Source organism: Panthera pardus, unplaced genomic scaffold, assembly GCF_024362965.1.
Source record: "Panthera pardus isolate Hobbes unplaced genomic scaffold, ASM2436296v1 HiC_scaffold_8, whole genome shotgun sequence".
In the NCBI taxonomy this organism is placed as follows: Eukaryota; Metazoa; Chordata; class Mammalia; order Carnivora; family Felidae; genus Panthera; species Panthera pardus.
This window is the reverse complement of record NW_026527013.1, coordinates 46,771,276-46,788,151: the sequence shown is the minus strand read 5'-3', so window position 1 is coordinate 46,788,151 and position 16,876 is coordinate 46,771,276. Positions and strand designations below refer to the sequence as shown.

At 37.7% G+C, this 16,876-nt stretch overlaps 1 protein-coding gene across 2 annotated transcripts in view; it reads left to right on the top strand.

Moving 5' to 3' along the window:
- Nucleotides 1–16,876, top strand: part of SUMF1 (sulfatase modifying factor 1) — a 97,432-nt gene that overhangs the window by 12,757 nt on the left and 67,799 nt on the right. For both annotated transcript variants that reach the window (XM_019428758.2, XM_019428757.2), the window contains exons 2-3: nucleotides 7,391–7,564; nucleotides 11,465–11,539. In XM_019428758.2, the coding sequence (XP_019284303.2) occupies nucleotides 7,391–7,564; nucleotides 11,465–11,539 (249 nt within the window). The remainder of the gene's footprint in view (nucleotides 1–7,390; nucleotides 7,565–11,464; nucleotides 11,540–16,876) is intronic.

Below are 16,876 nucleotides of genomic sequence, written 5' to 3'. Positions count from 1 at the left end.
ACTTCGGCTCAGGTCACTATCTCGCAGTCCGTGAGTTCGAGCCCCGCATTGGGCTCTGGGCTGATGGCTCAGAGCCTGGAGCCTGCTTCCGATTCTGTGTCTCCCTCTCTCTCTGCCCCTCCCCCGTTCATGCTCTGTCTCTCTCTGTCTCAAAAATAAATAAAACGTTAAAAAAAAATTAAAAAAAAATAAATAGTGCTACCTTGAACATTGGGGTGCATACATCTTTTTGAATTTCTGTTTTAGTTATCTTTGGGTAAATACCCAGAAGTGAAATTACTGATTATGTGGTTCTTTATTTTTTTATTTTTTAAATATATTTTAATGTTTGTTATTTCTGAGAGACAGAGAGACCGCATGAGTGGGGGAGGGCAGAGAGAGCAGGAGTCCGAATCTGAAGCAGGCTGTAGGCTCCAAACTGTCAGCACAGAGCCCAATGTGGGGCTCGAACTTGTGAAACGCAATATCATGACCTGGACCGAAGTTGTACGCTCAACTGACTGGGCTACAGGGACGCCTCTATGTGGTCATTGTTTAAATAATACTTTTTAGCTTTTTGAGGAGCCTCTATACTGTATTCCATAGTGGTTGTACCAATTTACATCCCCGCCAACAGTACACATGAGTTTCTTTTAACCACATTTTTTGCCAGCACTTATTTCTTATACTGTTGATAAGAGCCATTGTAACAAATGTGAGGTGTATTGATAATAGCCATTCTAACAGGTATGAGGTGCAATCTCATTGTAGTTTTGATTTACATTTCTGTGATAATGATGGTGAGCATCTTTTCATGTACTTGTTGACCATCTATATGTTTTCTTTGGAAAAATGCCTATTTAGGCCATTTATTAATCAGATTTTTTTTTTGCTATTGAATTGTACGAGATCTTTATATATTATGAATATTAGCTTCTTGTTAGATACATGATTTGCAAAAAATTTCTATCATTCATTAGGTTGCCTTTTTATTTTATTGATGGCCTCCTTTGCTGTACAGATGCTTTTTAATTTGATATAGACCCACTTATTCATTTTTGCTTTTGTTATACTTTTAGTGTCAGATTCAAAAAATCATCACGAACACCTGTAACAAGGAGCTTACTGCTTAGGTTTTCTTCCAGAATTTTATGGTTTCAGGTCTTATGTTCAAGTCTTTCATCCATTTTGAGTTAATTTTGTGTATGGTGTAAGATAGTGGTTTAGTTTCATTCTTCTGAATGTGGCTATCCAGTTTTCCTAACACTATTTATTGAAGAGACTCTTCTCTCCATTTGATATTCTTGGCCTCTTTGTTGTAAACTTATTGACCATGTTTACATGGGTTTATTTCTGGGCTCTCTGTTATGTTTCATTGTTTGTTTTTATGCCAATACCATTCTGTTTTAATTACTGTAGCTTTGTAATACTGTTTTAAATCAGGGAGTGCAATGCCTCCACCTTTGTTCTTTCTCAAGGTTGCTTTGGCTATTCAGAGTCTTTTGTGGTTTCATGCAAATTTTAGGTTTGTTTTTTCTATTTCTGTGAAAAATGCTATTGGAATTTGATAGGAATTGCATTGAATTGTAAGAATGCAATTAATTCTTTATTAATCCTTTATTAATTTATTAATTAATTCAATATTCATTCTTTAAATGCATGAGCATGGAATATCTTTTCTATGGTTGTTTTCAATTTCTTAATGTGTTGTTTTCAGTATACAAGTCTTTCAGCCCCTTGGTTAAATTTATTCCTGAATATTTTATTATTTTCGATGCAGTTGTAAATGGGATTGTTTTATCTTTCTGATATTTGGTTATTACTGTATGGATATGTAACAGGATTTTTTGCTATTGATTTTGTATCCTGCAACATTACTGGAATTTGATTATTAGTTTACAGTTTTTTGGTGGAGTCTTCGGAGTTTTCTATATAATGTTATCTGTACATGGTGATAGTTTTACTTCTTCCTTTCTCATTTGAATGTCTTTTGTTTCTTTTTCTTCTCTAATTACTCTGGCTAGAACTACCAATATTAAATTGAATGAAAGTGGCAAGAGTGGGCATCCTTGTCTTGTTCCTGATCTTAAAGGAAAAGCTTTTAGCTTTTTACCATTGAGTATAATGTTAGCTGTGGTCTTGTCACATACCCTTTATTATGTTTAGGTACTTTCTGTCTGTACCCACTTTGTTGAGAATTTTTATCATAAGTAGATGTTGAATTTTGGGGGTGCCTGGGTGGCTCAGACCGTTAAGTGTCTGACTCTTGATTTTAGCTTAGGTCATGATCTCATGTTTCATGAGATAGAGCCCTGTGTCAGGCTTTGCACTGACAGCATGTGGCTTGCTAGGATTCCATCTCTCTGCCCCTGCCCCCGCCTTCTCAAAATAAATAAACCTTAAGAAAAATTAAGTGGATGTTGAAATTTGTCAAATGCTTTTTTGCATCTGTTGATATGATCATATGATTTTTTCTCAGATGTTATGTTAATGTGGTGTATCATATTGGCTGATTTGTGGATGTTGAATCAGACTTGCTTCCCAGGAATAAATCCCCCATGATCATGGCGTGTGATCTTTTTAATGTATTGTTGAATTCAGTTTGCTAATACTTTGTTGAGAATTTTTGCATCTATGTTCATCACAGATATGCGCCTATAATTTCTCATTCTTGCAGCATCCTGTCTGGTTTTGGTGTTGGGATAATACTGACCTCATAAAATGAGTTCGGAAGTTCTCTCTCTTCAGTTTTTTGGAAATGTTTGAGGAGGATTGGTAATAATTCTTCTTGGAATGTTTGGTAGAATTCCCCAGTGAAGCTGTCTGGTTCTAGACTTTTGTTTTTTGGGGGAGGTTTTTGATTACTGATTCAATTTCCTTAGTAGTAATTGGTCTGTTCAGATTTTCTGTTTCTCCATGATTCATTCTGGTAGGTTGTATGTTTCTGGAAATTTTTTCCAGTTTTTTAGGTTGTTCAATTTTTTGGCATATAATTGTTCATGGTGGTTTCTTATCCTTTGTGTTTCTGTGGTATCATTTATAATATCTTCTCTTTCATTTTTGATTTTATTTATTTGAGTCCACTCTCTTTTTTTCTTGGTGAGTCTAGCTAAGGATTTATCATTTTTATCTTTTTAAAGAACTGGTTTCTTCATTTATTGCTTTGAATTTCTCAGAATTTCTTTTGCTGCATCCCATAAATTTTAGTATATTTCCATTTTTATTTGTCTCATATTTTTTAAATTTATGTTTTGATTTCTTTTTTGACCCCTTGATTGATAAGTAGCCTGTTGTTTAATCTTAACATAACTGTGAATTTTGTGGTTTTCTTTATGGAATTGATTTCTAGTTTCATATCATTGTGCTTGGAAAGTTGCTTGACATGATTTCAGACCTCTTAAATTTATTAAGACTTGTTTTGTGGCCTATCATGGGATCTGTCCTGGAGAGTGTTCCATGTGCACTTGAGAAGAATGTGTATTTTTTGCTTTTGGATGGGATGTTCTGTATATGTCTGTTAAGTCTATTTGACCTAATGTGTTGTTTAAGGTTGTGGTTTCTTCATTGATTTTCTATCTGGGTGTCCTATCCATTGATATAAGTGGGATATATTATTGTGGTGCTGTCTATTTCTCCCTTTAGGTCTATTAATATTTGGTTTATCTATTTACATGTTTATATATTTACATATGTTGGTTGCATACATTTTTACAAGTGTTATATCCCCATGTTGGAGTGGCCTCTTTATCATTATGTAATGCTCCTTGTGTTTTATTGTAGTCTCTGTTTTAAAGTTGATTTTGTCTGATGTAAGTATAGCTACTCCAGCTTCCTGTTGGTTTCCATTTTCATGGAATATCTTTTTCTTTCCATTCACTTTCAGTCTGTGTGTGGTTACCTCTAAAGTAAGTGTCTTGTAGACTGCATATAGATGGTCCTTGTTTTTTAATTTATTCAGTCACTCTTTGTCTTTTGATTGGATAGTTTAGTCCATCTACATTTACAGTAATTATTGATAGGTATGTACTTATTGCCATTTTGTTCATTGTTTTCTGGCTTTTGTTCTTATTCCTCTCTGTTCCTCTTTTCTTCTCTTGCTCTCCTTCTTTGTGGTTTGATTGGTTACTTTAGGGGTATGCTTATATTCCTTTTCCTTTATCTTTTGTGTATTTACTATAGGTTTTCACTTTGTGATTACCATGAGGTTTTCATATAACAACCATGAGATTTTTATGTAGCCTATTTTTAAGTTGATAACTTGTTTTATTGCATTCTAAAGTGTCACATTTTTACTCCCTGCTGCCATATTTCATGTTTTTGATATCTCATTTTGTATCTTTTCATTTTACGTATCCCTTAACTAGTTATTGTGATGAGTTGTTTTCACTTTCTGTGTCTTTTAATCTTCATGCTAGCTTTATAAGTGATTAGTCCACTATGTTTACTATATATTGGTAAATATATTTATTATGTATTTCCTTTACTTGTGGATGTTTAACTTTCTGTTTTGTGGATGGTCCACAATTTACTTAACCTGTCTACTTCTGATGGACATTTAGGTTATTTCCAATCTTCTGTTAAAAACAGAGCTGTAATAAATTGTATTGGATACCAAAGATTGGCATTTCAGAAAGTTCAGTAGGTCCTTAAATATTTGCTGAATGAATGACTGAACAGAATATAAACAGCTTAGCGTGGAGCAAGGAGGGATGTGAAAGGATGAGACTGGAGACAGGGTGACTGGTTGTGAGGCTCCTGCAGTTGTCTGGGAATAGAAAAGAGGGGACAAATCAGAGGGAAATACATTTAGGAGATCCAGTAAGACAGGGTGACCTCTGTAATGCTGGGATTAGGGGACAGGAATAATCAGGCATGATTTTTTTAAAAGTTTACTTATTTATTTTGAGAGAGAGGGAGTGTACATGTGTGTGCACGCATTGGTCTCACCAACCATGAGATTGTGACCTGAGCTGAAATCAAGAGTCAGACACTTGACCAACTGAGCCATCCATGTGCCCCAAGCATGATTCCTTAGAGGAATAATAATACATTGGACAACTAATAAGCATTTATTACCCATATATCATAGATGAAAAGAGCTTCATTTTCATTGGGAAATATATGCACAGAATTAAAGACAACCACTAGCAAAGATAATCAATGGAAATAGTAGGAATCAATGATTGTTGATTACTACTTTCCATTTCTTCTGATCTTGTTTTTCCAGATCTTCTGCTGTTACTGCTAACCCACATTCTTTCTTTTTATTCCTAGTTATCTTTCTTTGACTTCCTCTTTTTCCTTCCTCAATTTGAACCTTATTTTATTTTATTTTTATTTTATTTTAAAGTTTACTTATTTTTGAGAGAGACAGAGATAGTGTGAGTGGGGGAAGGGCAGAGATAGAGGGAGAGAGAGAGAATCCCAAGCAGGCTCCATTCATACTGTCATTGCAGAGCCCATTGTGGGGCTCGAATCCATGAAACTGTGAGATCATGACCTGAGCTGAAATCACGAGTCAGACACTTAACTGACTGGGCCATCCAGGCACCCTGAGAACCCTTATTTTATAGATTAGATACCTCACAATTCTTAAGCTGCCGGGAGGTCAATGAATTGATTTGTCATTCAGCTGATTGGAAAGTAAGATACTGTGGCTGCAGAGTATATTTCTGACAGATGGTGTGGTTGTGTGTGTGTGTTTTTTTTTTTTAAACATTGAGATAGGAATGCGTGGGTGGCTCACTTGGTTACCTGTCTGGCTCTTGATTTTAGCTCAGGTTACAATCTCACAGTTCATGAGATTGAGCCCCAAATCAAGGCTCTGTACTGTGTGGATCCTGCTTGGGATTCTCTCCCTCCCCCTCTCTCTGCCCTTCTCCTGCTTGCATGTGTGTGCATGCTGTCTTTCTCTCTCTCCAAATAAATACATAAACTTAAAAAAAATGAGATAGAATGACATACCATGAAATTCACCTTTATGAGTTGAACAGTTCAGTGTTTCATAGCTCATTCACAAGGTTTCACAACCAGCATCAGTAATTCCAGAACATTGCATCACCCCCAAAAAGGAACGCTGTATCCATTCGCAGTCATTCCCCATTTTTATTTTCCTCCTACCTCTGGCAACTGCTGGTCTACACTATGTCTCTTTGGATTTGTCTGTTCCGGGCATTTCATAGGAATGGAATCATACAAGATGTGGCCTTTTGTGAGTAGATTCTTTCACTTAGAATAATGTTTTCAAGGTTCATCCATATTGTAATGTGTATTGGCACTTCATTTCTTTTTATGGCTGAGTAATATTTTATTTTATAGATGTACCACATTTTGTGTATCTGTCATTTGATGGACATTTGAGTTTCTGTTTTTTTGGCTGTTGTGAATAATGCTACTCTGAACATTTGTGTAGGAGGTTTCTTCGTGGACATTTGTTTTCATTTATCTTGGATATCTTTGTAGGAGTGAAATTGCAGGGTCATATGGTAACTCTGTTTTTAGATTTTTAAAGAACCAAGAGACTGCTTTCTAAGGCAGCTGCATCACTTCACATTCCTTCCAGCAATATGTGAAGGTTCCAACTTCCACATCCTTGTCAATACTTGTTATTGTCAATCTCTTTGGTTGTAGTCATGCTAGTGGGCATGAAGTAGAGTCTCTTTTTAGTTTTTACTTATATTTTTCTAATGATTCATGATGTTGAGCATAGGCTTGCATTTCTTAGGTGAATATATTCAGTGCAGTCCTTAGGTGCTCTTTAGGGCTAGACATACAGTTGTGAACAAGGCAGTCCACTGCTCTCTTGGAGATTAGATTTTATTTGAGACCGTAGATAGGAGCAAAGTAATTGCAATTAGAGTTTTAATAAGGAATCAATTAAGGACAAGGACATAATAAGGGCAAGACATGGTCCCTTATTAAACTTTTTAGTTATTCCATTTCAGTGATTTAAGTCTTTTCTATTTCATTGGAGACCCACATTCACTCAGTGGTTTTTAAGAATATGATATATGGCATTTTTGCATTTGATTTTATTTTTAAAAATAAAATTTGAAAAAATTCAAAGGAAATGAGAGCATATTAAAGGAAAATCATACTGAAATGTATAAAAAAGTGGAATATTTTCCCTGCCTTTCCACTCCAGCCATTAGCAGCTTGGTGACTATTTATTGCTCCAGACCTATTTCCACGGTATATATCATGTAGAGTTTTGATTAAGGAAACTACCTTGCGAAAGAATTTTCACGTGTTTTTGAGACTTGCACAGGAGCATGAGTGATATCACTGTGCAGTGATTTATGTGGTGGGCATGTAATACCTTGGGTGCTTATTGTGTGCTAGGTGCTCTGTGCTTGACACAGGTCCACTTTGGCTCTGATGGCACAACTCCTCGTCTCCCCTTTCACTGCAGATGGTCCTCATCCCCGCTGGAGTGTTTACAATGGGCACAGATGATCCTCAGATAAAGCAAGATGGGGAAGCACCTGCGAGGAGAGTTGCTATTGATGCCTTTTACATGGATGCCTATGAAGTCAGTAATGCTGAATTTGAGAAGTTTGTGAACTCAACTGGCTATTTGACAGAGGTAATAGGGTTGGGATGGGGAGGAAGAACTTGGTGTTTTCTAAAAAAAATTTTTTTCATGTTTATTTATTTTTGAGAGATAGAGAGACAGAGCATGAGTGGGGAAGGGCAGAGAGAGGGAGAGACACAGAATCTGAAGGAGGTTCCAGGCTCGGAGCTGTCAACACAAAGCCCAATGCAGGGCTTGAGCCCATGAACCACGAGATCATGACCTGAGCTGAAGTTGGACGCTTAACTGACTGAGCCACCCAGGTGCCCCGAACTTGTTCTTTTCTAATATCGATTATCCACTTTTTATTATGTGCCCAATACCATGTTCAACACCTTATGTATATTTCATCTAATCTAGTTCTCATAGCAACCCCATGAGGCCAGTTATGTTTCAGGAAACTGAGGATTAGAAAGTGGTTTGCCCTGAGTTACACAGCTAGTGTTGGGGCTGGGATTCAGGCCTGGCTAGTGAGATGGCAGGGCCTGTGTTCTTAACCAGTAGCCTATATTGTGTCTGGCTTTTAATATGCAGACTACCACTGCTCGGGGTTTTTGAGATAGCACATAGCATCTAGAGTAAGGCCACTTTTTCCCTTTCAAAAAATTGCAGTTTGGTTACATATTTCATTAAGCTATAGATGCAGAAGTGCGGCTTTTCATTTTTGTGGTTTTATTTCAATGCCTGACAACCCATAAGCTCTCCTGTAGCAGTTCCAGATTATTCTCTGGTTCTGAATCCCAAAGCAAGGTTCTGAAAGTGGATATTTATTCTAAAAGGGAATAAGTAGATGGAGGCTTTCTAGTTTATGAAACTTTCTCTAAGTGTCTAGAGTATACTTTTGTAGACTTCCCATTTTCTCTCACCAGAGGACTTTACCCTCGCCTTCAGTTTGTGGGATCCTTGTTTTGTTTTATTTCCCCCTGCCCAGGCCCAAGACATCATTTTTTTTTTTTTTTAAAGTAGGCTTTATGCCCAGCATGGAGCCCAACGCAGAGCTTGAACTCATACCCCTGAGATCAAGATCTGAGCTGAGATCAAGACTCAGACGTTCCACCAACTGAGTCATCATGGTGCCCCTCAGTTTTCTCTTTTAAGTAAAAAAGTAATTTGAGGGGAGCCTCGCTGGCTCAGTTGGTGGAGCATACAACTCTTGATCTCATGGTTGTGAATTTGAGCCCCTCATTGTGTGTAGAGATTGCTTAAAAATAAAATCTTAAAAAAAAATAGTAATTTGAGAGTAAATGTTGAAAGCAAAACAGTGTTCAAACAGTGGTTATGCAGCATCACATTTCTTTGAATTTCCTAAAATATATAAAGTGTTTTTCTCTTTTATATGTGTTTAGAGTACAAGAAGTCCCTCTTTTTTTTGTTGTTTCATAAGGTTCCTCTCAGATCAGTTTCCTCAATAGTCTACGTAAGTTCGAAGAAGACTTGGAAGGAGAGGAGCTCCCTTCAGATTAGCATTTAACATAAAGAAGATAGAATCAACAGAATTTATGGCACCCAGGAACATGGATAGGGAAAAATGACATCTAGCTTTTTACTACTCTTTAACTGAAATTTAGCTTTTCCTTCAATTCTGAGGCAGATGACAAATCATACCAATGGTAGTAGCACCTCTAACTTTGTCACCAATAGAAATCACAAATGTTTTTGTCACATTATTGTTGTTGTATACAGCTTAAAATATTTGCATTTATCCCCACTTTAGAAATGATAATTATGAGACCTTCCACTAGATCTCACTTAATATTATTAATAAAGAGGACATGTATATTACTATAGCATAAATTAACCTTATTAATATTTATACATAACTAGTTTTCTTTGTAATCATATTGATTTTGTTTTATGCCTTTAAACATTTCATTCTGAGAAGGAGGCCCCTAAGCTTCACCATACTGCCTGAAGGGTCCAGGGCACAAAAAGTGTTAAGAACCCCTACTTTGCATAAATACTTCATCTTTTTATGACACTACATTTTTTTTTCTTCCCCTGCATCTTCATTTCATATCACATTCTACTTACTCACCATGTTCTAGCCCAGCTGGTCTTGTTTCTATTCCTTGAAAACTCAGCATTCTTTTCCATCTTGAGATCTCAGCCGTATTTTTTTTCTTTTAAAGTTTATTTATTTATTTTGAGAGAGACAGAGAAAGCCTGAGTTGGGGAGGGGCAGAGAGAGAGAGAGAGAGGGAAACAGAATCCCAAACAGGCTCCACACTGTCAGCATAGACCCTGACATGGGGCTTGAACCCACGAATTTGAGATCATGACCTGAGCTGAAACCAAGATTCAGACACTTAACCAACTGAGCCTCCTGGGTACCCCAGTGGCCCATATTTTTTTTCCCTGCTTGGAGTTTCCCTCTCTCCTTGCCTGTCCCCCTCTTACTGTGGCTGGCTTCTTCTCTTTCTTGATTCGTATCAGCTTAATGTTTCCTTCTCAAGAAGGCTTTCTCGGCTCACTCTATCAAACAGAGGCTTTTCTTGATACTCTTCATCTTACAGGGTCAAGTAAGTTGTAATTATTTTCTTCCTTTTTTTTTCTTTGATTTGATTTTTTTTGTCTGCATCCTCCCCTTGCACCAAGTAACTGCTCTTAAGACAGGGACTGTGCCTATTTTATATTGATCTTGTATCTCTGTCATTTAGTTCATAGTCAGGCACAGAACAGGGATGGGTGTTTGATACATGTTCATTGGATGAAGGGTTGGCTTAGATGCTTAGGCATGTCCCCACAAGGGAAGAAGGAAGAAGAGCAGGGGAGAAGAAAAGATGATGAGCTCTGATGAGGAAAAGGAGTTTGAGCTGTCTGTAAGGCCTGAACTACAGGGATCCAGTAGGCAGTTAATATCATCTAGTGGGGATAGGACTGGAAGTAGAGATGTGAGGGTCAATTGCAGTGTGTGCTGGTGGCCATTAAAGGGATGAGACTGAAGGATTTTGTGTAGTGGTTTGTCACTGTATCTCAAAGTGTGATCTCTTGGACCACCTGTGTTAGAATCACCAGCTGAGCTGTTCACATATGCAGGCTCCTTGACCTCACCCCAGACCTCCAGAATCAGAATCTCTGGAACTGAGAAGCAGTAATGTGTAGTTTTGATAGGCTGGCCAGGTGATCTCCACTGCGCAAAGCCCAAGAGCCACTGGTGTAGCGAAAGAAGAGTAGAGAGCCCAGACAGAGCACTAGGGAGGAACAGTGGTCTAGAGACTAGAAGAAGAGTCTGTGCATTTCAGGGGGTGAGTAGGAAGAGTCAGAAAGAGGAGGGAAACTAGCAGAATAGAACCATGGAGACCAAGGGGTTAATGTAGGCATTTGCAGAATGAGGTCACATGCAACAAATAAGACCAGGTAGATGAGGACTTGAGATGGTAATGTTAAACGAAAATAATCAAAATACAAATTTCCATCTGATGCTTGAATTGGCCACTTGAGATTTATAAACACAGTTGACACTTTCATGGAGCCAGAGTATCATATCAGAATATCAGCAAGCAATGCCATTTAGTTCTTTTAGCTAGATTGCAGCAGCAGAACAAAGGACAAAGGTTGATTATGTAATCTGACATGTAAGGAATACTATTATTTCCAAGTCATTTGTAATACTTGGGGAGATGCATTTCCATCAACAGGAGCAATCACATTCTCAAAAGCTAATCTCTTCCAGTCTGCGTTCTTATCAGCTAAATGAACCTGAAAAGACAGTGGCCTCTGTAAGTGATATTAACTTGTTTTAATAGGAAGCCAGATGCTTTTAAGTCATTTCTGAATCCTCTGGGAAGTCATAAGAAAAACTTAAATTCATCTGGACAAGAAGAATCACTTTAACAGTGTGCAAAGAAAATGGTACTTGTGAAACATGTTACTCCAACCTTCCTGGATTTTTATTGCCTTCTTTCCTTTCAGGCTGAGAAGTTTGGTGACTCCTTTGTCTTTGAAGGCATGTTGAGTGAGCAAGTGAAGACTGATATCCAGCAGGCAGTAAGTAATGTTTAAACAGACTCTCACATTTTTCTACTGCTTGTTGGAAAGGGCTTGAAAACTCCAAACTACAAGTGCCACCCTCCTCACCACCCCCAGCACCTAACCATTTCTGCTCTAGATTTTATTGTGGTAACAGGCCCATGGGCCAGACCACCTTGAATTGAAAATGCCACAAGTCCAGGATGGTGTTTGAAGAAGTGTTGGGTCTGACTTGGGTTTCTGTCTTGTGCACCTGAGTGACACATTGTGTTGCTGAGGAAAACTCAGCTGGACACTAGATGTTTCTGGGTTTTTTTTACTTACAGTCATGTCTAGAATGGAGGCTTAAATGTGAATTTTTTTTTTTTTTAAGTTCTCTTCTTAAAGTCTTGACCTCATCAGGTGCCAGTGTGGAGAGAGAGCTTCCTATTTAATTAAACATTCATGAATTCCTATGATCAGAGTAGTATTCATGAAAGGGGGACCTTTGCTCTGGATAGTCACAAGACACTGAGCCACGGAACTGGCCTTACCACCCAGGGTATACCTGCTTTCATAGAGAGGATCCAGGGAATGTGAATTAGGTGTGTTTTTCTCAGAAATCATGGGAATAGTGCACTGGGCTTCCATAACCTGTGTGGTGAGCAGAACTTGGGATTTCTGTATGTTTGAATATTTGTTTACACACATGTCTCAGAAGGAGGCAGAAAGTATAAGAACAAGGGAAGGGGTGTGGGTAAGCTAGGAGGTTGAAGGTTCACAAAACAAAGAGAGTAGGGAATGCAGAAGAGGCAGGAGGTGGTGAGAGAGAGACGGGAATTGGGGGCCGCCTTGATTGCAAGGGAGACTGATTAAGATACAGAGATTGAAGACAGGAATTCAACCCTAATCTTACTTTGTTACACAGATTCCCTTTCAGTTGGCTGAACTTGGTCTTTCTGTATTGGTGTCACTGTTCTCTCTTGTGAGCAGTAGTGCCAAAAAAATTAAACTGTCCTGGCTCCCGTTTTCTTTCTTTTCCAATGACTGTAGCAAAAGTGGTGGGGGAGACATGAGGTGAAACCAGACTTGCTCTCAATTCATTTATAGGAGAATGAGGCCACTTTTTTGTACGTGTTTTACATAAATGTTTTTAAAACGTGACCAAGCTGCATCTGAATTTCAGTTTTCTTTGCTCATTACAAGTTTTTATTACAAGTCTACTATGTAATCCGATAGACTTTTTTTTTTTTTTTTTTTTTTTTTTTTTTTAAAGGCCTTTGAGGTCACATTGGCCTAGGGTTGATGAGCCAGCAACTCTGGATGCAGTACCTTGTTCTAAGATACGGAGCTCAGATGAGGGAGGGCCTCTGTACTTATTTTTGTGATTTGCTCTTTTAGATACAGAGCCTCCTGTCACTTGAGAACCTCCAAACACATTAGGCATAAAGGCACAGGCAGATTATTGCTAGGCTCTGAAGGTGCCCTGTAAGTGCCTAGCGAAGAGTGTGTGGCTGTAACTAGGACAATAACAAGCCGCTCTCACGGGATCGTAGTGTTGCTCACTTGCTTAAATGCTCATAATGGAAAAGCAAACCTTTTAAGCATGTTTAGAAACGGCTGGAATGAATACGATGAATCTATTCGTGATTTGAGAGAGCTAAGTTTTTGTTTTCAACCCCTTCTTAGGCCTGACATAGTCTCATGCACCAGACCTTTTTTTAACCCAGTGTTTCCACAAGCATAGCATATGGGATGGCCCAGGAGGGGACTGGAAGTGAAACAGGAGTTAAGTTAAGGTGGTATGCAGCTAAGCATAAGCTAATCCTGAATCATGGAGTGAGACAGATATTCCCTTTTCAGGTCTCTTCCTAAACCTGAATATGTCAAGGCCTAAGTCTCATTTGAGTGATAACGTCATTAGCACTAGGTGACACTTGTTAGTCTCCTTTTAAACATGCAAAATTGACCTTGGAACCTTCCCCAGGCTACAGTAGCTAACAGAATTTAGTAATATTGTTTACTTTCATGTAATTATTTTATAATATTATTTATTTTCATATAATTATTTAAAATAATTCATACAACTTTTAAATGAATGTACTTATTTTAAATGTCATAAATGTTCTTTTTGTGACAGCACTGGTGATACAGATTTTCCTTTAATAAAGCCTTTTTATTGTAAAATAAAACACAAATACAGAAAACCGCACAAAGCAAATGTTTAGCTTACTGAGTGTTCTAAGGTGAGCATGTTTTGTAACTATCACTTAAGTCAGGAACAAGAATTTCGCTGCCTGTCCCAATAACCCCCTCCATGAACCACAGCTTTGTCCCCCTTCTCTGTCCCTAAAGTTGCCATTATCCTGCTTTTTATTTTTTTATTTTTTAAGTAAGCTTCATGCCCAGTGCAGAGCCCGGTGCGGGACTTGAACTCATGACTGTGAGATCAAGACCTGAGCTGAGATCAGATCAAGCTATCCTGCTTTTTAAAGTAAATGCTTCCTGGGCCACCTGGGTGGCTCACTCAGTTAACTGTCCACCTTTGACTCAGGTCATGATCTCACAGTTCATGGGTTTGAGCCCCAGTCAGACTCTGCTGACAGCTCAGAGCCTGCTTGGGATTCTCTCTCTGCCCCTCCTCCAGTCACGCTTTCTCTCTCTCTCAAACATAAATAAGTAAACTTAAAAAAAATAAAGTAAATGCTTCCCTGTATTTCTTTATAGTATTATCACCATTTGTACATCCCAAGACTACTTTACTATAGTTTAATCCTACCCATTTAAGCATAAATTTGTGGCTTTTTCAAGACATTTTAAATCACAAGTTTCCCTTCCATTGTCCTCTTTCCTCTGCTGTGCCCCCCCCCCCCCCCCACTTTATCCCTAACAATTTATCTCTGGAAGAATCCTGTGGATGTTTCCCTGGTCTGAATCTTGTTGTTTTCCCTCTCATGGTGCACTTCACCTGTTTTCTCTGTCCTGTGCATTTCCTGTGGTCTGGGAGCTGGATCCACAGGCCTGATCAGACTCGTGTTTGAGCCCTATGACATGACCTCAGATAATTTGGTGTTTGTTGTATACATTGTTCTTAGGTTTTTGATGTTGCTGTTTAGTTGCTTTGTCTGTTTTATGCATAGATTTGGAGAGATCCAAAAAATTATACTGCTGCTTTCATCTTGGGTAGGTTTTGTTTTTTGTTTTTTGTTTTTTGTTTTTTTGTTTAATGTAAAGTTTTGAGGCAAGACATTGAACTGGCTTTTAGGGTTTTCCCGCAAAAATATCTGAAACTGTGTGAATTTAATTGTTTAAAACAGAGTACATGTGCATGATGAAATCTACTTAGTTGTGATTATCATTTGAAGGGATTTAAAAAAAGTGTTTATTTATTGATTTTGAGAGAGACAGAGTGCCTTAGTGAGCAGGGGAGGGGCAGAGAGAGAGGAAGAGAGAGAATCCCAAGCAGGTTCCCTGCTAAGCATAGAGCCTGATTTGGGTCTCAGTCCCAGGAACCTCTGAGGTCATGACCTGAACTGAAATCAACAGTTGAATGCTTAACCTGAGCTACCCAGGCGCCCCTGTTGTGATTACCTTTTGAATGCTCAATTTGAAATAATCGTCTTAAAAGGTATAGCTTTTAAATCCTTTAAAAGATTAATGCTAGTTTTTGTTGCTGTGCTATTTTTGTTTTATGGTATTTTAATCTAGTTAACCCTTCTATTGTTGAAAAAGATAGTGTTTAAAATATTTAATGTTTAAAAAGTACCTTCTTTTTAATAATTGTATTATTAATTTGTCTTATAAATCTTTGACATGAAGAATGGCCATGGGGTGGGGTGAAAACAGTTGCTCTTGGTTTGTGGTTTGGCACTTTCTGAATTTGCTAACATTTTAAGGAAACAAATTTGAATAGGTGTCCTTGATAAAGGAGGAGGGTAGACTATTTTGAGAAGTTCTTTTTAACTGAAAGCCAGTTTCAAGTGAGGAATCAGAATTACCAAGTCATTTTTTTTTTTTTTTTTTGAAGTAAAAAACAATTTCGAGACAGCCATCTCCTGCCCAAGTAATGCTGGGTACTGTGTTATTTGGATGAGGCTGGACCAGCACAAACCGCAAGGAGTAATGCAGCCTGACTGTCTCTTACATAATCACAACTGGGTGATGACTCTGAGGTAGAAAGAGAGCTGTTAATAAGGATGTGATTCAGTTACCTAAATGTGCATGGGTTGTAATGAGAAATGCCTTGGGGCCCAGCAAGATTCTGACGTCATACCGCAAAAATAATTTTTAGAAAAAGCCCTGGTAAGTCAACTAGTGTAAGCCAAGCCAGAAAGTGTTCAGAAAGGCAAGTTCCAGTATGTAAGAAAAGTAAATTCAAATGACTCAAAACATGAACCTGACGGATAAATGGCTCAGGCTCGTTTTTGATGTTAGAAGTTTTACTTTTCTGGTAGCTCAACCACGGTTTCTCTGAACAACTTCATTTCGGCTTTAAGAAGTTTCTGCTTTCACAGGACCAACGAGGCTTTTGTTTCACAAACTGATTTTGGGGCTTGTTTATTCAGAGAAGCCATAAGGAAACGATCACAGCCTTGGAGTGAGGGAGACCTGGTTTTAAACCTCAGCTATGCCTTTTACCAGTTGGTTTTGGGAAAAGGCACTCAATTTCTTTGCTACTCTTTTTTTTTTTTTTTTTTTTTTTTGACTTTTCAAGTTTGAGAGTTTATTTTGAAAGTTTTGGGTCATCTTTTTTAAGCATTTTGATCTACAGATTTTTTTTTATGATCCCATTAGTTCCACATTCTATAGTATAGTTGTTTTTATACCTAAATATTTTCTAATGTCCAGTATCATTTCTCTTAGTGATTCTGTTTGTTTTTGCTTTATATATTTCAGAGCTATGCTGTTAAGCTTGAAATTGTAAGTGCATAAGTGTAGAAATGTATTCTTTTTGTTGAATTAAATGTTTTGTGGTTTGTAAAAAGGGATTCTCTTTTTCTCTAGTAAATTTTATCTTCAAGTCTATTTTTTCTGATATCTCCGTAGGTGCACAAGCTTTCTTTTGTCTAATTTTTATCTAATACATACTTTTCCATCTTTTCGTTTTCATTCTATCTGTATCTATGTTTTTAGGTAGATTTTTTGGGTTTTTTTCCCCCAAAGTTTTATTTATTTAAATAATCTCTATACCCTTTGTGAGGCTTGAACTCATGACCTTGAGATCAAGAGTCATATGCTCTTACAAATGAGCCAGTGGGGCACCCCTAAGTATATCTCCTGTAAATAGTATACAGATGTTTTTATTTATTTTTATTTTTTTAAGTTCATTTATTTATTTTGACAGACAGAGAGTGAGTGGTGAAGGGGCAGAGAGAA